The sequence below is a fragment of the Centrocercus urophasianus genome, unplaced genomic scaffold, assembly GCF_019232065.1.
Source record: "Centrocercus urophasianus isolate 14NV4802_14NV808 unplaced genomic scaffold, USGS_Curo_1.0 seq_13, whole genome shotgun sequence".
In the NCBI taxonomy this organism is placed as follows: domain Eukaryota; kingdom Metazoa; phylum Chordata; class Aves; order Galliformes; family Phasianidae; genus Centrocercus; species Centrocercus urophasianus.
Window position 1 is genome coordinate 10762913 of NW_024884475.1, and position 19935 is coordinate 10782847.

At 38.9% G+C, this 19935-nt stretch overlaps 1 protein-coding gene across 3 annotated transcripts in view; it reads left to right on the top strand.

The window, feature by feature from the left end:
* Nucleotides 1-19935, top strand: part of PPP2R2C (protein phosphatase 2 regulatory subunit Bgamma) — a 173992-nt gene that overhangs the window by 34382 nt on the left and 119675 nt on the right. Inside the window, exon 1 of one of the 3 annotated variants that reach the window (XM_042811530.1) lies at nt 17465-17944. The exons of the other annotated variants lie outside the window; for them this stretch is intronic. Within the exon in view, the coding sequence (XP_042667464.1) occupies nt 17875-17944 (70 nt within the window). The 5' untranslated portion in view covers nt 17465-17874. Of the gene's footprint in view, nt 1-17464; nt 17945-19935 lie in introns of those variants that run through there. 3 annotated transcript variants of the gene reach the window in all.

The window sequence follows — 19935 nt, forward strand, 5'->3', positions numbered from 1 at the left end:
TTTTTTTCTTTTTTTTCTTTTTTTTCTTTTTTTTCTTTTTTTTCTTTTTTTTCTTTTTTTTCTTTTTTTTTAAATGACACTGGAGGTAATGAATTTTTATAATTTTAATTTACGCATTTGCTATATTGGCAATGACAACAGAAATAAGTAAGGTAGGGAGGAAGTGGGAGTGGTAGGGGCCAGCACAGGGAGCTGCAGCAATTCTGCAAACTGCTTCTACCAAGAATAGCAAGGGCGTACTCATGTCACCATCCATGTGCTACTTTTCCACATGATACCAATAACAGAGAGGTTAATTTTGCATTGTAGTTGCAACCAATAATATGTTTCATAGTATTTTTTGTCTTTTTATTTCACCATCAGTTATTATTACAGGGAAATTGAGAACTATGGCAGAACTTAGTTCTTTAATTTATGTCATTTATATGGTAAAAAAAGCTCAAGTTCTTCATGCCTTACTATGACTATTGTAATTCTACAAGAAAATGGCATGTGAGCTGTGTTTCTGTGCTTTAACATGAACAGCTTTGATTTCTAGACTTAAATCAATCCTGTCAACTCCTTACTTTTCTGTTAATAAAGTTGTATGAATAGAACATCAATTTTCTGCTTAAAACAATCAGATTGTAGGTAGGGACAATAAGAGGCTGGAATATCACCTTATGCTTTAGTAATACAGTGGCATGTACACGATGGATTTTGCATTCTCTTTTCAACATTTGCTAAACATCATTTCCTTTCCATACATGGTGGATATTTGCTTAATGCACGGTTGTTTGCAGTAGCAAGACTGATCCTATTGCACTTTGGTGATAACATACCAAATGCAGAATAAGAAGGACATAAAACTAATGGAGAGCTTCTAAGGGAGATGGTAAAGGCTCTGGAGAGGAAAATATATAAGGAGCAGGTGAGAACAGAGAGGCTGAGGGAGGTCTCGTAGCAACCTACAGCTCCTCACAGGGGAAGAAAAGGCAGCACTGAGCTCTGGGCATGGAGTGGGCTGCCCAGGGCAGTGGGCACGGTCTTGAGATGCTGGAGTTCAAGGAGTGTTTGGATACTGCGCTCAGACATAGGGTTTGGATTTTGGGTGGTCACACGTGGAGCTGGAAGTTGGATTCAATGATCCTAATGGGCTTCCAACTTGCTATGTCTTATGATTCTATGGTAGTACTATTGGTTTTTTGAAGTGACACCTGATTTTTTTTTTCCCCCATTTTGTGTGACCTGATTGTATCTCTTGGGTATTGTTATGGTAATAACTTCTATTTTCTTTATCTGCTGTGTGTATTAATTTTAGTCTGTACTGATTTTAGTTATGACAGAAAGAACTAGAGCAGAGGCACTGACCTATTTGTATTGTCTTAGGTAAAATACATCTTCAGTAAAAAGTCATGTGCATCATCAAAATGGGTCATGTCCTGAAATCTTTACTAAAGTTTACTTGAAGTTCAGCATGTTTTTAAAAGTGAGAGATGAAAGCCTTCACTAATTTGATATGAAATTGAGAAATTCACCTACAGCCACATTTTCTGTTCACTAACCGTATAAATCTCTTTTTAAAGTTGTGATAGTTGAGTGCATTACATCTTCCAATTGCATCTTCCAGTCATTTTGCTCACTATTGTTTAATGAGCCATAAAAAAGCTTACTACCAAATCCATGCATATAGTGAATATTTTTCTACAATATCAGGTAATGTGCATTTACCTACAAAGCGTAACTTTATGCACCTAGCTTTAATATGGAGATAATGTTCCAGATATTTTTTTATATTGGTGGTCCTATTCAAATGCTTTCTCTACAGCCTTCCAAAAGCACAGCTGGTTTTGAGTAGGAGGCATTCCTTGGATTGATAAAAACAGAGACTGGTTCCTAGATTTCATGTGACTCTGAAAGGTACCTTCAAGACTGTTGATAAATATTTCATCACTATTTATAAATACCAGAAGGATGGAAGTCAGGTGGATGCAGCCAGGCTTTTTTCAGTGATACCAAGTAGCTGAAGAATAGGCAAAGGGCAAAACTGGGACATGGGAAGTTCCTTACAAACGTGAGGAAGATTGTTTTTACTGTGAGAGTGTTGAGTTTTTCTGTTTTGCTGTTTAACGTTTTACAGGTGTCTTGGCATGTCACAAAAAAGCAATGCCATAGTTTGCTTTGCTATTATTTATTATTATTGTTCTTTACATTTCCAGTGAGAACTGCAAATCCAAGTTCAAATGTGCCACTGAGTTGCTTAGAGAATCTAAAATTTTGTGTTTTACGCTTTTCAGTGGACGCTGAAATGCCTAATTAATAAGAAATAGCAATGCTTTTATTGCTCGTTTATTCTGTATCTTTGGTAAATATCAGATGTATTCAACTGTTTCTTGCAAAGTTTTTCAAAAAAGTTGCACAAAGTAGCGTTATTTGTTGTTCTATATCTTTTATATTATTTTCTGCTTTCTTTAATATATTTTCAATGCATAACTTTCTCTCATCACTAATACCTAAACAAGAGTTGCAACTCAGGCTGGATTAGAGAGAATCTGCTTGGAGTGGAGGAAATTAATTGCTTCCTTTGATGCCTTGAAGTCATAATGCTAAGTATACAGAAATACTCGTGAGACCTTACGCATTTGTGTTGTCTACTTTTAGCTTCCTTTTTGGACATTCTTTAGATTCTGTGGAAATACAGTGAAATTTGTTAGGATTTCTGTCTTTCATCATGCATTATGATTTGGTGCTTAAAATCTCTGACAGTTTCTTTGGTTTATGTGCTATATGTTCTCCTTTAACATGTTGTGTAGTTGAGCTATGCATAGTTTTGTTTCCAGGTTAGTTGTGCTTTTTTGATTTTGGGTGGAATACATTTATTAATTTTATGTCTTATATAAGAACCTATGATAATTTCCAAGAAACCATGCTTTTGTTAAATAAAGAAGCTATGGCATTCTTCTGAAGATCTCTGTTTCTCTTCAAGTGCCTGGGGATGTGCCCAGAAGAGCGCTTGAATTCTAGCAGTGCGGGCTGTGTGCCATGTGTGCCAAAGCAGATGCTCGTCTGTGCAAGAACAAAGCAAGCAGGGCCCCAACCTTGCATAATCCAATCTGTGCAGAAATTCCCACAAAATCCTGCTTCAAGAGGGTGTTTTTGTGAAGTCTAGGAGGGTCCCTGGGAAATGGGGATTGGGATGAGTGTTGAGCCTTGGTTTGTTCGTATCATGCTGCTTTTTACTGATAGAAAACCAATAAAAACCTGCAAGTAGAGCGTTGCAAAGATTGAAAAGTAGAACAAAATACTTATCAGCATTGTATAATTGATTGTTCTGTTTTTGAAGCATGTTTATATTTAGAATACTTTATTTTTAGTGGAAATGAAAGTTGATTAATGTGATTCACCTTTTCTTAACAAACCGAATATCTGTCTACTCTGCGTATCCCATGGTGTTTAGAGCAGTATAAAATTCCATTGTTATTTATTATTTGTTTGAATGCGATTCACAACACATGGCTTTAGAAATTCTCCTGACAGTCTTGTCAGATTGGAAATATTCTTCTTGGAATATTACTTGAAAATATGAATCTGAAACTTTTAGACTGTTTGATGGGAAGACCTTTAGTATCTCTATGAAGAGCCTGCAGCACTTCAGAGATGCTAGCTGGGCAGCTCAGGGATCAGTGGCAATACTTTGGTTGAAGAAATAACTAAAGACCTTATTCTAGGGACTGCTGCTTCAACATGCTTCATACTAATGAAGGCCTTCATGCTGTTTTTTCCTGTGCTGCTGTCACGTGCCCTGAAGGAAAATCTGATTTGACACATTTTTATTTGGATAGTATTTCCCCTTTCTGCTCAGTAGATGGACAGTTGGAAACTGTTTCCTTTTAGGCCCCTATCTCAACAAAAAAAACCCTGCTTTCCCAAGAGGAAAATTGATCATCTCAGCCCGGATGCTTGCTTTGGTGGGAGTCAGTAGGAAACTGCTGGGTGTAGGAAAGAGTAGAGAGAAGACAAGATCTGAGAAGAAATTAGGTGGTAGAGCTGGTAGAAATGTTAGAACGTCTTTGATAAGCTGTATAAAAAGTTTTAGACACATATTGTGCAGTGTAGAAGCGTGTCAAAAGATGCTGGGTTTATGTGTAGCAGTTTTTGCCTTTAGAGTTCACTGGATGAAGATAACAGGCTGAGTGAACCACTTTAGATCCCCATCCACAGCTTTCATCGTTGTGAAAAACCTGGAAAGAATTGCAAATGCAATTTGCCATTCAAAGGCAGATCAATTGCATTCATTTTCTATATGATAAAATAGGGTTGCTGTAGCAGTTGGCTGCTAATTATGAATAAAGACATAGCATTTTTTAACCTTGCAGTCTTCAATGTCGAGTGCTTATTTTGGGGATTAAGCTGGAAAGTGTTTGGAAGAAAGCCAGCATCAGTACTGTTACTGTTTTAGACATTATCACAGCTACCAGTCCATGCTGCACATCTGAATCTTCCTGCATTTCTAAAGCTAATCCGAGTGGTTTCTTAGGTTTTGTCACTTTACCTCGTTATAGTATTTTAATTGCACAGCCAATTCCTGATGGTACAAACCTCACTCCTAACCACCCCCTGCCCTGTTTGATTGCACCGTCAGAAAGATGTCAGAAATTTGTTGCCTTTAGCTTGGAGATTTATAGTGTAGGGGCTTTTTTTTTTTTTTTAATGCATGTTAGCAGCATATGGTTTACTTGTCTTTTAAATTGCATTTGTGAGAAGACATTACTCTCTATTCTTGCAAAGATGGGAATAGTGATATGAAGCACAACGCTTGTGAAAGATGCAGTTCAATATGAAGCGTGAATATAAATCTTACATTGTTTCTCAAAATCTTTTAAAATTTAAGTACAGTTTTTAAGTAGCAGTTACACATGCCATTTAATACTGTAAAACTGGTCTGTCTCTCATTTTGGTACAGAGTAATTAATGATTCATCTGTTCTTATAGCTAGCCAATTTATATTTTATGTTGCCAGCTGGTTTATGGTATGTCAAAGACGCAGAGAAAGGTATCATGGGTGTAATACATTAAAAATATGGTTTTTATCTATTGCTACACAGATACAAACTAATCAGAAATGGAAATTATGACCTTGCACTACTGAAGTCATTATGTAAACTGCGTTCTTCTAAAATGATGACAAACAGCACGTAAGCAAGACAAGACAAAAGAACTTAGTAGTTGTATTTCTACAAATAAGTGGAGCGTTTTAAAGTTGCAAGAGGAGCATTAAGTTACTTGCCAGTGAGATTTTTACCAGCCCTCTTAACTGGATCATCAATGTCATACACTGGAGGTACTTGTATTACTGGGTGTTCTCTTTAATTTTATCATTTTTACTGTGTCAGCTTTTATTATCATTAACAAGTAGGCTCACAAACTCAATTGTGTCCCGCTAGGATTTCAGATTATTCTTCAAATTACAGCAATTTGTCACGGTGTCACTGTTTTTTAACCTCTAACCCTAGGTTACCTACAGAGTCTGCAGAGTCCAGATTTGGCATGCCACGATTCAATTTATATTGAACGTAAACAATTACAGTGTCTCACAAACAAACAAAAGGCAGCCAAAGTCAAAACTAAGGGTCGAAGTCTAGCTTGTTGTGAATCCATCTCTAATTGAACTGTTTTTTCCCCCCAAATAAGATCTAGGCAATACAATAGTGTCAGCACTTTACCATAAGGAGAAGCAGAAGTGATTGGGCTCTCATTAATGGCAGACACCCTACTGTGTTGGCAGTGACAGAATTTAGAAGAATCACTGCTACAGCTAGCGTTTTTCATGGTATGTGACTGAGGAGGTTTTCAGGAGTTTTCATGGTGTGTATGTGTCTGGGGGTGAGAGACAGAGAAGCCAACTAATCTCAGTCGACCAAAGTTGAAGGAACGTGCTAATTCAGAGGCAGGCAAGAAAAGGTAGAAAGGAGGGGAGAACATCCAAAGCCAGAGAAGAGAAGGGAGGGTAGGGACTGAACATCCTCCAGCAGCTCACGGGGCATCCCCAGGTGATCTGAAGGCCAGGTGTGTCCAGGTGGCCCGATAGCCCTGGATGAGCCCTGCCACCCTGATGGCCAGAGCTCTGTTGCGGGACACAGCTCTGCTTACTTGCATGGACAAGCCTTCAGACAACCTAACTGCTGAGTTGTGGTTGGGACAAATTTATCATCTTCAGTAATTCACAGATGTGGTGTTGCAGTGACTAAGGGACAATGTGATTGTTAAATGTGATGTAGAATTGCATTTCATCTGTTCCCTTTTTGCCATTTTGTTACTATTTCAAATACTGCCATCATAGATCACCCCATGACTTAGAAATATCTTTTTTTTTTCCCTCCCCTATATGTGCTTTCCATTGTCTTTGAAGGACAAACACAGATGTTTCTCAGAACTCTCTTCCTTTTGGATATTATAAATTCTCGCTTTCATTTGGTTTTTGTTTTGATTGAATGCCATCATTTCATCATTTCATGAGTTCAGATCGCAGTACTTGAATGATATGGTGAAATCTTGAAGACCTCACAGACACAGTATTTCAAGCAGTAGCAATTGCTGGTATGGTCAGATCTCAAAAATAAGACTTTCAATTGTAAATATAAAATCTTAATGAGATTTGTAAGGTGTACTAGTTCTGATCACATTTTTTTTTCAGACAGTCAGCTAAAAGTCTGCAGCGTCACTATAAAACTCATATGTTAAATGTTACTGGAGATTTTCATAGCTTCAGATAACAAACCTTCCATTAAAAGTCCTTTGACTGGATTGTTTTTTGTTATATAATGGTGATAGCTGCAGTTATTTCCAAGGGCTGGGGTGATTTTTGCCTCTTTAATTGGTTTCTTGTACTCCATTGCTGCTAGTACTGGAAGCTCCAAATTGACTGATTCACAGTTTTATTTGCTTATAGCAGGTATGGGTTTGTTGCTTGTTTCTTCCTCTTTCTCAAAGATGGAAGAATTGATGCTCATTTAACATCCTATAAAAAAAATTTCCACACTCCATTCAGTTCTGAATTATTTCCACTTCGGAAAATCTGCATTGTGAGGCAAAATATGGAAATATTGCATTATTCCTTCTGTGTTTAACTTGGAAAACTAATTTGCCTTCTGTGAAAATGCTGAATTTCAAATTGGTGAAATGCAATTTTTTGAACTTTTGTTTTGTTTTTGCTCAGAAGATAATCATTGAAGGGGTCTTTGTTTCATGCAAAAAGACCATTTCTGTCAAAAAAAAATGGTAATCTTTCATAAACTTGACATTCAGGAGCTGTGGCTTGAAGAAGTCACTTGGAATAAAGTGTTACAGTGAGTACCCTGTGGTCAGGGGTCATACTGCCAAAGCAGGCAGTGTTTTCTGTTGAACATGAAGTGCCTACTTCCATCAGTTACATTGGCTCAAATAAAAGATAAATCTTCAGGCTTATTATAGATACATTGAATAATTAAGAAGCCACTCTTAATTACTGCCTGAAGGAGTCATAGAAGTTACAAAGTAAATTTTTAGATTAAACTTCTTTAAATAGAACTGTGCAGTGTACATACTAGCAGAGGAATCTGCCATGTCTTATTTTAAAGGATCTTTTATAATCTAATTCCATCTGTTCAAAATTTTTAGAAGTGCTTAAAAAAGTGGCAGTGTAAGGGATGATCAGAACAGCGAAGGGCTGCAGGCAGGCTCAGCAGGCGGGGAAGAGGAAGGGCGCTGTGGGATAAGATCACTGGTCACTTTGTCCTTAGATACAGTGTCCCTGATCTGCAGATGGTCTTCTTCAACCCACCATAGGTAGCTGTGCCTCAGAACTTACAGACATCAGTCTCTTTCATTTGATTTATAATTGTCTTAACAGTAATTGCAATACTGAGTGCATATTCTGTTATTTCATTGTGCTGCCTCAGCAATTCATTAGTTGAAATTAGTTCACTCCTACAATCTGTAGATATTTTAAGGTCGAGCATTTGTGCTTGCTCAGTGACTGAGTTAGTCTTTATCTAGCTGTAAGTAAAGTTAAATATAGTTGTGCTGAGTTCAGCAAAAATTGCACTGTGATCAGCCAACGCTCCCCTCCTCCTCGTCGAAGGACTGGTGATGTGCTGGGGGTGCATTTCTGCTGGGCAGACCCCTCTGAAGCCTTTCAGCCTGTGCTGGGTGGGGGCCCTTCTTCCCTCCTTGTGTTATGGAACTGAGGCAGCCTTTGCCAAGCCCAATCCCTCTGACACAGAGTTGCATGTCGCTGTGCTCCTGCATTTGATCCGCATGACTATTTTCTCTTATGTGTGTAAGGTAACTCCAAGTGCAAATCTTTCAACTACTTTTCCCAGTGGGATAATTTCCCTTGCCTAAGGTGAGCATCTCAATCACCGAAACACAGATCTATCTTCTTTTTAGTTGGGATTATTTCTGGATGCACAAAGAAAACATTCTTTGTTGCCGCCTGATGCGTCTTCAGCAGGAAGTATAATAAATATCCATACCCAGAATATAATTATCTCAAACCGAATTAGATGATATTGGATTTCCCATTTCAGTGTTCAGCATGCTATTATACAATAAGGTGAGACTGTCTCTCAGTTTTTCAGGGAATATTTAGTGACACCAAAGTCTTTCATCAGCGAGCAGGCATCCCTTGTGACCTTATCTGCGACCTCTAAGCTCTGGGAAGGATCGTACCTGCCTTTGTCTTTGGTGGTTCCAGTTATCTGATTCTGTGAGTGCCAAGCTAGCAGCTCCTGTGCTGGATGGGCAGAGCACTTCACCCAGCATTTCCATCATCTCCTTGGTGCCAGGCATCTCTTCTCTCTTCATTATGACACTTCATTTTCAGGTGCTTACTTCTTTATTAGGTTGCAAAATCAATTAATTCTAGCTATACCTTTACCTGCAAGTATAGTTCAAAATAAGCAATGTGTGATTTCCTTTATTTAATTTACAATTATTGTGTCTTCAGCCACAATAAAAATAATTTGTTTTGAAGTTTGTGCTTACCTTCCTTCCAACTGACTGCTATAAGGAGCCTTGTCCAGTCACTGTTCCCTTCTAGATATGTTTCCAATGCCAAATTACCTCTAATTTGTTCTTTTTGTGATTTTTTTGATTCCTGCTTTTGGTATGAGGGTGGCCAAAAGTGAAATTTCTGAGTAGGTGTATTTGCTGTTTATTCCTTGTAGGCTTCCTTATTTGAAATGCCCTGAAATGTTGGGTTTAAGCATGTCTTGCAAACTTCAATTTCCATTCAGTAATAGCTTTCTTTCTGTATACAGATGTTTTTGTGGGTTTTTTTTTTTTTTTTCATTCTGGTGAATGCTTATGCATTTGTTTTGTTGTAGTTTTGTTTATTAAAGTAGCTTGTGTTTATTTTTGTCTTACGTTTGCCAGGTGAGCATTATTTCAGAGGTGGAAGCTCTTACATTGGGTGCTTCAAATGCTTCTGTAGTTTAAATATTTAGATGATCTAGAGGAAAGACTAATAACAAAATCATTGCTTATATTGAAGCAATTTTTTTGTTGTTTCTTTTAAATTTGAGAGATTGCACCCCTCTTAAGCTATCCCAACAATATTACAGTTAATTTTATCTACAAGAAAAACACAGGGCTCTGTAGAACAGCCTTTTTGTTCTGCAGCAGCTCTCTGGTTGTGGTCTGCAGGCATTCCCAAATCACCAGATTCCTGTCCCTCCTTAGTTATCACAGAACGGAGAAATACATAACCACTCCTTGTGAAATAAGGCAGTACTGGAGAAAAAGCTCTTGGCACTTTATCTATCTGAGTTAATTAAATACATTGGTGAAAGGAAGGAGACAGCAAGACTATCATGTGCCACGTTATGTCATTTCTCTGCAGGCTTGTGAAGAGCATCGCCTTTTGGGCCAAAAGCAGCTGTCATTTCTGTATGGCTGTCTGTGGAATGTAAAGATGGCAATAAATGATCCTGTACATTGATTTTGTTTAATAGACTTGCCAAGTGCTCAAAGGCTTCCTGAATTATTATTTCCTGAGATATTTCCAGTTCTGAATTAGCAAGGTGTTAGGAAGAATGGCTGCGCTATGCTTTTTAATGTGAAAGCTAACACACTCTTAATTTGATTAGATTCTTAATTCTTTGCTTGACTCTCAAAAATTTTTTTGATATGTGTTACAAATTCTGAGGAGCTTTTGATATTTTATGACAGGTCGTAATGTTTAAAAGTTTATCCTCTGTTTCTTTCTTTGCATAGAATGTTTGTCTTTTTATACCTGTTTTCTTGTCTCTTCAGTTTTGCTATTGGAATTGTTCCAGCTTCATCTCTCTGTGGTTTCTGTATCTTCCAGCTTAAGGCTTTCAGAGCGCCCATTTTGTAAGCTATTTTTGGAATACTTTCCCAATGTTTTGACTGTGTTGTAGCTGCACTATACAGGTGCTGTCTTTAATACAGTGTTTCTTTGCCATGCAAGGCTGTGAGCCCAAGGATTTGCCCCTGGGTACTTTTCCTCCTTGCCAGTCTCTACTACAACTTCTGCTTTGCAGTTCTGTTTCTTCAGTTGCAAGCTACCTCTTCCACTGCTGGCTTGCTCTGCTGGACTTAAGGCAGCAGATAAGGAACAGTTTGTTTTTTCTGTTTATTCCTTTCTTAGAGAGAACACCTGCAAGCAGTGCCCAGGGTTACCAGTGTGGGTTAATGTGATGCTGTGGGGCTTGGAAAGGGCTGTGGTATACGCAACTGCTGTGATGGCATGGCGGAGCCTCCTGCTTCCCTTTCAAGGTGAGATGGTGGCCCTGCAGGGGAGCATTTGCCATAGTAATGTCCAGCTAAGGGCATCTGTCCTGCGTTGGATTCAGTGGGACTTCTTGCAGGATCCACCATGGCCAAATACCCTGACTACATTCTCTAGTTGTAGAAAAGATAGAAAGTTAGGCCCAGAGCTCTCTCTGTTCATTAGCTCTGCTGTCCTCACCACCACACTGCAGAAGAGAAGGGCAGAACTGTGCTTGGCTATGTGGAATGCTGAGCATGGTGAGGACTCAGTTCATCCTGTGCTCTGGTTTTCTGCACACCTCCATGGCACTGACTCTCAGGAACAGGCAGTGTGGAGGATGCTGAAGGAAGTCTGCTTCTGTAATTTCAATTACTTGATGATAATTTTTAATTGCTTGCTTTCTAATATCGCCATGTGCTGGGAGGCATTCGCTTTATTCGGTGTCTATAGAGTATATAGGCTAAAAATAAATTATTTCTTCTGGGTTGGTGTTATTTTTAGGTTTAACACAGTGTGTGTTAAAGAAGCATGCTCTTTGTGAGTAACAGGATGGCTTCCATTGTGGTAGTAGCCATTAGGTTTTTCCAAACAGTTGGGCTACTGCATCATTTTAAATATTAAGTATTCCATTCAGTATGTAGTAACTGAAGATTGTGTATTGAAATGTAAATTAAATGCTATAAATTTAAAGATTCTGAGCAATTACTGGAGAGGTGTTACAGTAAGACAAAATGATTTACTTTTTACTTGAGGGTAATGATTGATGCAGTTTTTCTTTTATTACTTTTTGTATGTTAGCTTTTAGCAGTATCTATTTGTTTTTGTTTAAGCTGTCAAAGAACTTAAAAATGGAATTATAAGGTAGTGCTGTGCATTGCATTTGACTGTTAGAGAAGAAATATAAAGGGCTATTCAAAAATGTATAGGAATATGGATTTTTATTTTTAAATCTCTTATCAGAATCATTTATAATGCGTTATCACTATAACAGCAATTAGATTAAGTCCTCTGCCAAATACACATCATGTAATGAAATGTGCTTGAAAGTCTTCAAAGTAAGGGAAAGTGGAGGGATGCCATTACATCTTTGTCATGTGTGGGGTGATTCCCCCCAGGGCAAGTGGCTGGTACTGAGGTCTGTGCTGTCAAGGCAAGGTGGTTTCTACAATCTCATTTGTTCACAGTTAGCTTGGATATTTCCTCTGCCCTGCTGTGAGGGGCTGGCATCACACAGGAGAGAGAAGGATCCAGAGTGATGTGTGTTCATTCGGGATGGAAATGCTAAATGAGGTGTAGATAGCAGAGAAAAACATTACTTTAAAGGTAGTATTTTCAAATACTGAAAAGTAAAACCCCTCGAAACTGGAAGGAATATATTTTCTATCACACAAAATGCTTCTCCTGGGCTGAGGGCTCTGAGTTCCTTCTCTGTTGTGCTGAGCTGGGCTGGAGGAATACTGGATGTGGAACACTGTATCACATGGTGATTCCTTGTTGCTCTGTCCTTCAACTGATGGGCACACAAGGAGTTCCCATACTTCTGAAGAGGAGTGTGGCTGTACTGCACAGTCTTATTTTCCTGGGTGTTAAAGATAAGTAAATAAAAAGCCAAACTAATTTGCCAGTGGCCTAATTGGAGAAGTCTTTAAGCCTTTTCTTTAACTGTATGTAAATGGGACATGCATAAAGGGAAGTGAGCTTCTGGCTCATAAATATTCTTTGTTGGTGAAGAAATTCAATTGCTATGAAACATCAACGTAAAGGATTAGCTAAATATTTTATTATGTTTTTCTGTAGCTGGCTGTTTGAATGTGTTAATCTGTCCCATTTCAAGATGAGAGGACAAAGTTGGTTCTGATTCGCACAACTTGCTGACCTTGGGATGTGGTGAGCACATTCTGTCGGGGCACTAGAAGGACTCAGGTGGCTACACAAACATTACATTAAGGCAATAAGATAGTCTATCTTCACTACAACTTGTGTAACTTTTAAGGATTTTAAAACTCACAGTACTGTGAATCTTTCATTCTTCAGAAATCATTAGTTTGAAGTTCACAGCCAGTTAAAAATTCAGTTCAATCTGAATTAAAGCCATTGTGTTTTACTGAAAGAACTCAGAAGCATCTGTATATGAAAAGTTTGGTTAGACAAAGAAGATACTTAAGTATTCAACCACTTTTTTTTTTTTTGTCAACTGCTCTTCAAGCTTAACTTAATTGTTATAATTCAGAGTGATGAATTTGAGGGTAGTAAAATGGAAACAAGTACTGAAAATCCTCTATTTCAGATCTTGAGGGTTTAAATTATTAAAGGTTGTGCTCTGATATCAGTTTCTAACAAAGCTAAATGGAAGCTCTTTGTGTGAACGTGTTTAAGAGAAGAACAAAAACATTCTGCATGAGCAAAATGGAAAGATCAAACAATCACCAACTATTTATGAATAGGATCACATGGAGCTCAGGGCCATTTGTCTTCAGACACCTCATTCTTCCCACTCATGCAGTAGGGCTTATTGGTGGAAATACAACCAGCAAACATTACAGCTGTTGTTCAGTGAACATGTGTTCTCTTCTGCTTCAGTTTCATCACCATCCAGCTAAACTACATTGTAACATAATCATGCATTCTCAACCCTGTTTACATTTTTGCTAGTTTTGATTTCTTCCTCAAGGTCTGCCTGCCTCCTGCTGTGTTCTGTGGATCCTTCCTTTGTTTGACCTCCATCTTCCACTTTCTCCACTGCATCCTGGAACTCCTGACAGGGTGAAATACAGGTTTCTTCCTCATTTCTCTCCCTGTCTCCGAGTTCTTCTCATCTTGGCACAGAAACAGTTTTTGTTTGCTGTGCTCCTTTTCACTATTGTTTTCTTACTGACACTATCAGTCTCTATTGGTGTCTGTCCTGTGCCCGCTCTTACTTTGCTCCTTATCTTTCCCTCTCAATCGATGCTGTCTCTGAACAGCTTGCACACATTATAACACATCTTAGTACACTTAGTCTTTTCCACCTTTGGGGAAGGAATAAAACAGAAAAAGCTCTTGGCTTGCTAGCCTATCTTCTTCTTTTCTCCTCTGTTCTTATTAGGCATGAATATTTCAACCTCTTGAATCCAGGTTTTGTTTATTGCTGCTCTCCACAAAGTCTCTAATGACCTTCTTTTAAAGGAAGCTCAAAACCAGTCTCCATCCTCATTACTGAATCAGTGTTTACTCGCATGTCTGACTGATCTGTACTTGGCCCTCCCACTTTGTAGTTTGCTTGTAAATTCTTTAGGATAGGGTGCTTCTTTATTTCTGTTTGTATGCTATTCTGCTCAGTTAGTGGCCTGTTCTAAGCACAGGACTGCCAACTGCTGTGAAAGTGCAAATAACTAATATATTCTTGATCAAAGGTTCGTTTTCCCCCACCCTTTCCCTGGATATTTTGGCTGGATCAAATTATGTAGATTATCAGTGGGATTGCTAATAAGCAGCATTTTCAAACGACATGGCTAGTTATCCACAAATGTTGTCTCACAAATTTGCATTGCACTGCAAATTTAGAGCAGAATTCTGCTAATCTTTCTCATGTGAACTGACACACTTACGTCAGTGGACAACTAAGATTTGCCACACAGTAAGGATTTGGCTCATAATCCTGGGGAAAACATTTGCATACACACAGGGAATACTGTCTGGTGGCTTTGTTAAAAGCTTTCTTCTCACTCCAGTCCTCCTTGTGTGATTTTCAGCTTGACAGTGGGAGGAACGAAGCAAACTCCATCTGACCCATGGTGCCTAAGGAGGTTGTCTATAAGGCTGTCTAATTCAAATGGCGAGAGGAGAAAATTATCTCTGGATGAGAGTTGTTGCACTGACTTCACAAAAAGAAGTGGAAAAGCTCTTTAACTGCTTAAATTATACCTAACAGTTGTGGGCAGGGTGCAAACTCAGAATGGCTTAAAATCATAAAATTTCAACAGATTGAGGATGAAGGACAAATAAGAGATGGTGACTGTTGAGCTTATGTTGAAAGGCAGGGAAATTTTCTCTCAGGTGCTGTAGAAATTGCAAAAGCTTTGGTGACAGAAATGTAGATGTGTTTACAATAATAATTAGCAGTGTGGTTTTTGTTTCCTTCTCCATGAATTGCCAGCGTGGCTTTTTTTCATACCTCATTTGAGAAATTTATTGTAGATTTATTTTCAATATATTTTTTTAAATGTATAGGGTTTTTTTTTATGGGAAAGATGCAAGTTCATTTCCTCTATGTTAGTGGATATAAATTATTCACTGTATTTTTAGACAACAGTGTTAGGTAACTTTTGGGATCAAATACCCTGCAATGTGGCGTTTCTTCCAGTTTCAGCAGTCACAGATCAGAGGAAACTGCTAAAAGAGCATGTGTGCTTTATGCATCCATTATACAAAATGGAGAAAGAGATTTCTGACTCATATGCTCTGAATTGCTCACCAGGTTCCTAATGAAAGCAGCCAGGTTAGTTTTCTAAAGTTGGGTGTAAACTTGCTCTTTGTATTCTTTGCTGCTGACTTCAGGGTGTCAGGATGCCATGCGCAGTGCGTGTTGCTCACGGCACCTCGTCTGTGCAGGACCAAATCCTAAAATAGCACGACAGAGAGGGACAAAATAAACCAGCTCTATCAGATAGATTAGAGTTATATAAAATAAGTATCAGTGTTTGTAAGGTCTTCTTTCTTATTTCAGTCAGCTTCTAGAAATATTTTCCCACTTACTCTGTTACAAATTCTCACAATTACTTCATGTACTAGCTAACATTGTCTTCCAGTGTTGATGTTGTACTTGCTTCTGATAACCAGGTAAAAAAAAAAATCGGAATAATAGACAGCAGGATAGTCTACCCAAAGCTACCAGAATGACTGGATCCTTGTTTTAGGATCTTACCTTGTAACTGACACTTCAGCTGTCTACCAGTCCGTGTATGCCTATAAAGATGTTCCTGATCATAAAGCAGCAGGCCCTAGGTTGTTTGGTGTTGCTGCTGATGTGCTTTCCCTCTAAACTGAAAAAGAGAACTGGTTTTGTGCATAGCCTTGAAAAATGGATGGTACAGTGTGTGAGCAGATGGGATATCCTGAGGTTGGAAGGATTTTGTGCATGGACAGGAGTGGAGAAAGGCAGCACCTGGCTGAAGAGGAATAGCTGCAGGTAGCACACAGCACTGACTGATACTGAGTGGAGAAGTAAAGGTTCTAGTATTGTCACCTTGAACTGCTGCGTGTATGTAAATGTCTTCACAATAAATGCAAGTTTAGCATATCTTCTTTTACTTCCCTACCTTCTCAGATGCGAATATGTGATAACATTTACTTGGTAGCTTGAAGATATTTTGGTTTTATTTTGCTTCATCAATGAGAAAGGGGGGTCATTTTGCTGCTATTTTTCCTTCTTCCCCAACCGCACTTCATTCTGAAATTAGATGTTTATCCCAGGAAAGTCATTACAGAGAACATTTTATAGTTGTCTGCTTTTTCCAAAGTCATGTATCCCTTTTATAGTAATGGCACCGCACTTAGTACGTATGGTTCTTGAAAGTAAAGCTATCTTCATTAAAAAGATACAAGAACAAAGATCAACAACTCCAGGATCCATGTAATATTACACACACAAAAACGACCTGTGGTAATGCTGGTAACTTAAATTTTTTTGTGTTCAGTTCCAGGGCCTCAGCCACAGGCCTGTCCCTCTCCTCTGAATGATTTTGTGATTGTGTGCTCCCTGTAATTGCTATGATGGCTTTGGTACCCAGCCACTTGTCCTCTATTCAGATGTCTGTACTTCAGTGGTGTTGAGACCTTCTCAGAATACATTCCCTCTGCAAACAGTTTGTATTTCCTGAACAGGAACTAAAAGCATTCAGCTGAAAGAATTTCGTTTTATTACATACCATTGTAACTGCCCTTAATTTAAATACTTACTCTAAAGAACAAGGTTTATTTTATAATGCAAGTGCATCATTTCTCAATTCTATTTTTTTTTTTTTGTATTTCTAAGTATACAAATTTCAGCACTACTTTTTCCAACTGATGGGCAAGTTGAAGGAGTGAAAAAAGATCAAAGAAATTGCCTTAACTTGCATCATGCCCTTTGTCCAGGTTTCCTCTATGGTGGGGCCACTGAGACTTGTTTTCTGGCCCTCATTTTCTTTTCCATACTTTGAATTCTGCCTTTTTTTTTTTTTTTTTTTTTTTTCCTTTAATGAGACTGGCAAAAATGTTAAGACAAATGACAGCTGTTTTATCTTACTTTTTCCTGGTGGATGCCTAGTCTCTCACCATTTCATTTTCAGAGGCAGGCATTTGGCAATTTCAGTAATATTTATCCAGGCTGACATTGAACGACTGTTGCTTTTGCTGCATATGACAGTATTGACTAGCGCAGAGCTGTGGCCTGCCTTCAGTGTGCAATACGTGTCGATGCAAACCCATTTAAGCAGCTGGAAGTTTTTTCTCCTGCATCCCCTCCCTTAAATTTTTCATTGCCCATCTTCGCAGCAGAAGGGCTAAAATAATTACCTGCAGTCTCATTTTTCACTTTCCTACACGCAGATCTTGCGTGGTTGGGCAGCGAGAGGCTGGCTGGGAGGGGCCTGCTCTGATGCAGCACAGGCATATGACAGCAGCAACAGCCAGCAGAGAGCTTCGCCAGGCGGCTTTTGCTGCAGTACGCTGATTGCCACTTGAGAGCATCGGCCAGGATCCCCGGCAGCAGGCGCTCGGAGGAGACGCTGCGTGGGCACTTGTTTAAGGAGTACCTGACTAAACAATTGGGTTATTCTTTAACTGCAGGAGAAGTGCCTGTATTCCCTTCACGCAAGCTCCCCACTGGCTTTCTGCATTCTTAATTTGTCGGAGCCGTTCTTCCCTCCGCTTCCCTCCCGTGACTTCTTTTTCTTTCCTTCCTTTTATTCTCGTTATTTATTTTGAGCGTTTTCACCTCCCAAATCTGTGCTGCATCACCAGCTCTCATTATGCTGTGCTCGGTAGCCCAGTGTGCTCCCCGCCTCTGCTAGGCAGTGGCAGCATGGATGGTGCTCTTGTGACGACCTCTGCTGATGCTATCAGTCCACTGCGGATAGGCATGCTGAGTAATCCTGCTGTAAATGGGCGAGGACACGGACACACGAAAAATTAACCACAGCTTTCTTCGAGACCACAACTATGTGACTGAAGGTAACAGAAATACTGTCGTTATTCTCTTCTCGCATTGCATATTCTGTGCCAGGAATGTGCTGTCACGTTTGGAGATGTAGGCTGTTCTTTCTTTCTTTTTTTTTTTTTTTTCCAGCAGTCTTTCAGGGCGTTTTTCTGTGTGATGTAGCGACAGAATCTGTTTGAATTTGCTAAATCTCAAAGGCATTCTGTCTTGATGTGATGGTATATGAAACTATATGTGCTGAAGAAGGTCTTGCATTGTGCTGAGTTTGTGCTAGTGAGGTGTGCAGCACCTGGCATTGAATGCACAGGAGCTGCAGTGTGAAAGCCTGGAAGCAGCTGATCCCTTTAAAAAGATGAAAGATTTCAGATCTCTGCAGTAAAAGAAACAATCTGTAAAGTTAACTGTTTGCTGGTGTAATAAAGGTTATGCATCTCATTTGGGTAATTGTAGCCTGAGCATCACAGACATTGCTGAGCTGATTGTTCCCTTGAGAACTGTATAAATTTAGAAAGGACGTGTGTGCATTATCTTTAGAAATACTGCTGCCTCCTTGCCACCCTCTCTCTGTATGTGCAAGGTACAAGAGGAAAGAAAAGGCACCTTCATTTTGAGTCCTTCAATGGCTGCTGGTTTATTACATAAAAGGGGTTTTCCTGCAGGTGACATTAAGTGCCCAGATATTTTATCTTGAGATGAATGAAATGGCTGGGTTGGGTGCTGATCCAGTTTGCATCACCAAAAAGTTGCTTTAAGAGCAGGCCATTTTAAGGTTGATTTAGTGAACAGGGGAAACCTAACTGTAGGTGCTTGACTTTGCAAATATATTTGTGTGTGCTGAGTTTTAACAGCACTTTCCAGCATAAGAAACAGTACTTCAGTGTAGGCTTATATAATATGAACATACTTAACATCAGGGTCACCCGGCACTTGAGACTCAGTCTCCAGATTGTGTCATCATTTGATCAATGTTCAGTCACTTAATACTCCCATGCTGCATCCTGAAATGTGATCAGCTGATTCTCTCTCGATTATTGATGATTCGCATTTTTTTAGAATGTGGAGAACAGTGAGACGATGTGGCCAGACTGAAAACACAAAGCAGATTTTTTCAGAAGGGAAATTTAGAAAGCTGTGCACTGTAACTGTTACCACTGGCTGGTGTAGCTGTTTGATCATCCTGCCTCTGGGACATTCCTGGCATCCTGGTTCATGTTTCTGTGCATTCTCAAAATTTGTTTTCAATTTTCAGTGCCTTTTGTCTGAATGATGCTTTACATTTTGAGATGTATTCATCTGTGAGAACATTTGAAGCAACTTTGTCTTACGTTTATTAGGTTTATAAATTGATGTCTTTGCTTTTGCAAGATGTACTGTGCAGTTACTGCAGTGTACTACCTACATGTTGAGATTCAGATGTATATTTAATGTGCATGTGCAGCTGCGTGAAAATTTGGACTTTTAACCTGTCAGTTTTGTAATCTGAGGGAAAGAATCACTTGTGGATTTTGCAGATCAGTCCTTTATATGTTACAGGTGTTTTAGATGGCATTTTTTTAGTAATTTGGGGCACACGACTGACTGAAGTGTGAGATTTTCTCACTTTCTATCTTCACTTGATCTTTAGATTGGAAGGACTGGATGTTCTTCCATGATTGCACCTGGAGTGGCTTGTCTTAAGTGGGTCAAAGTAGGCCTGAAATATCTGTGTCAACCTATATTTCCCATGGGAATGAGAGTTGTGAAATTTGTTGATTTTAAGTAGATGACATATAGGAGACTGTCATAGCAAAGGTTATTTGAAATGGTGTTAATTCTTCAGCTCTGAGTACTGTAATGCTCAGCTGGACAGCTGTAGTAAAATTCTTTCATCTGTTACATCGGAGGTTGTCACACCTTTTGAAAACATCATGAAAATCATGAGGGAACAGATTTATTTGTGAAATTTTTCCAGGGAGGCCTTCAGGAATCCAGCTCACAAATTTTCATTTCTAATTGATATTAACTG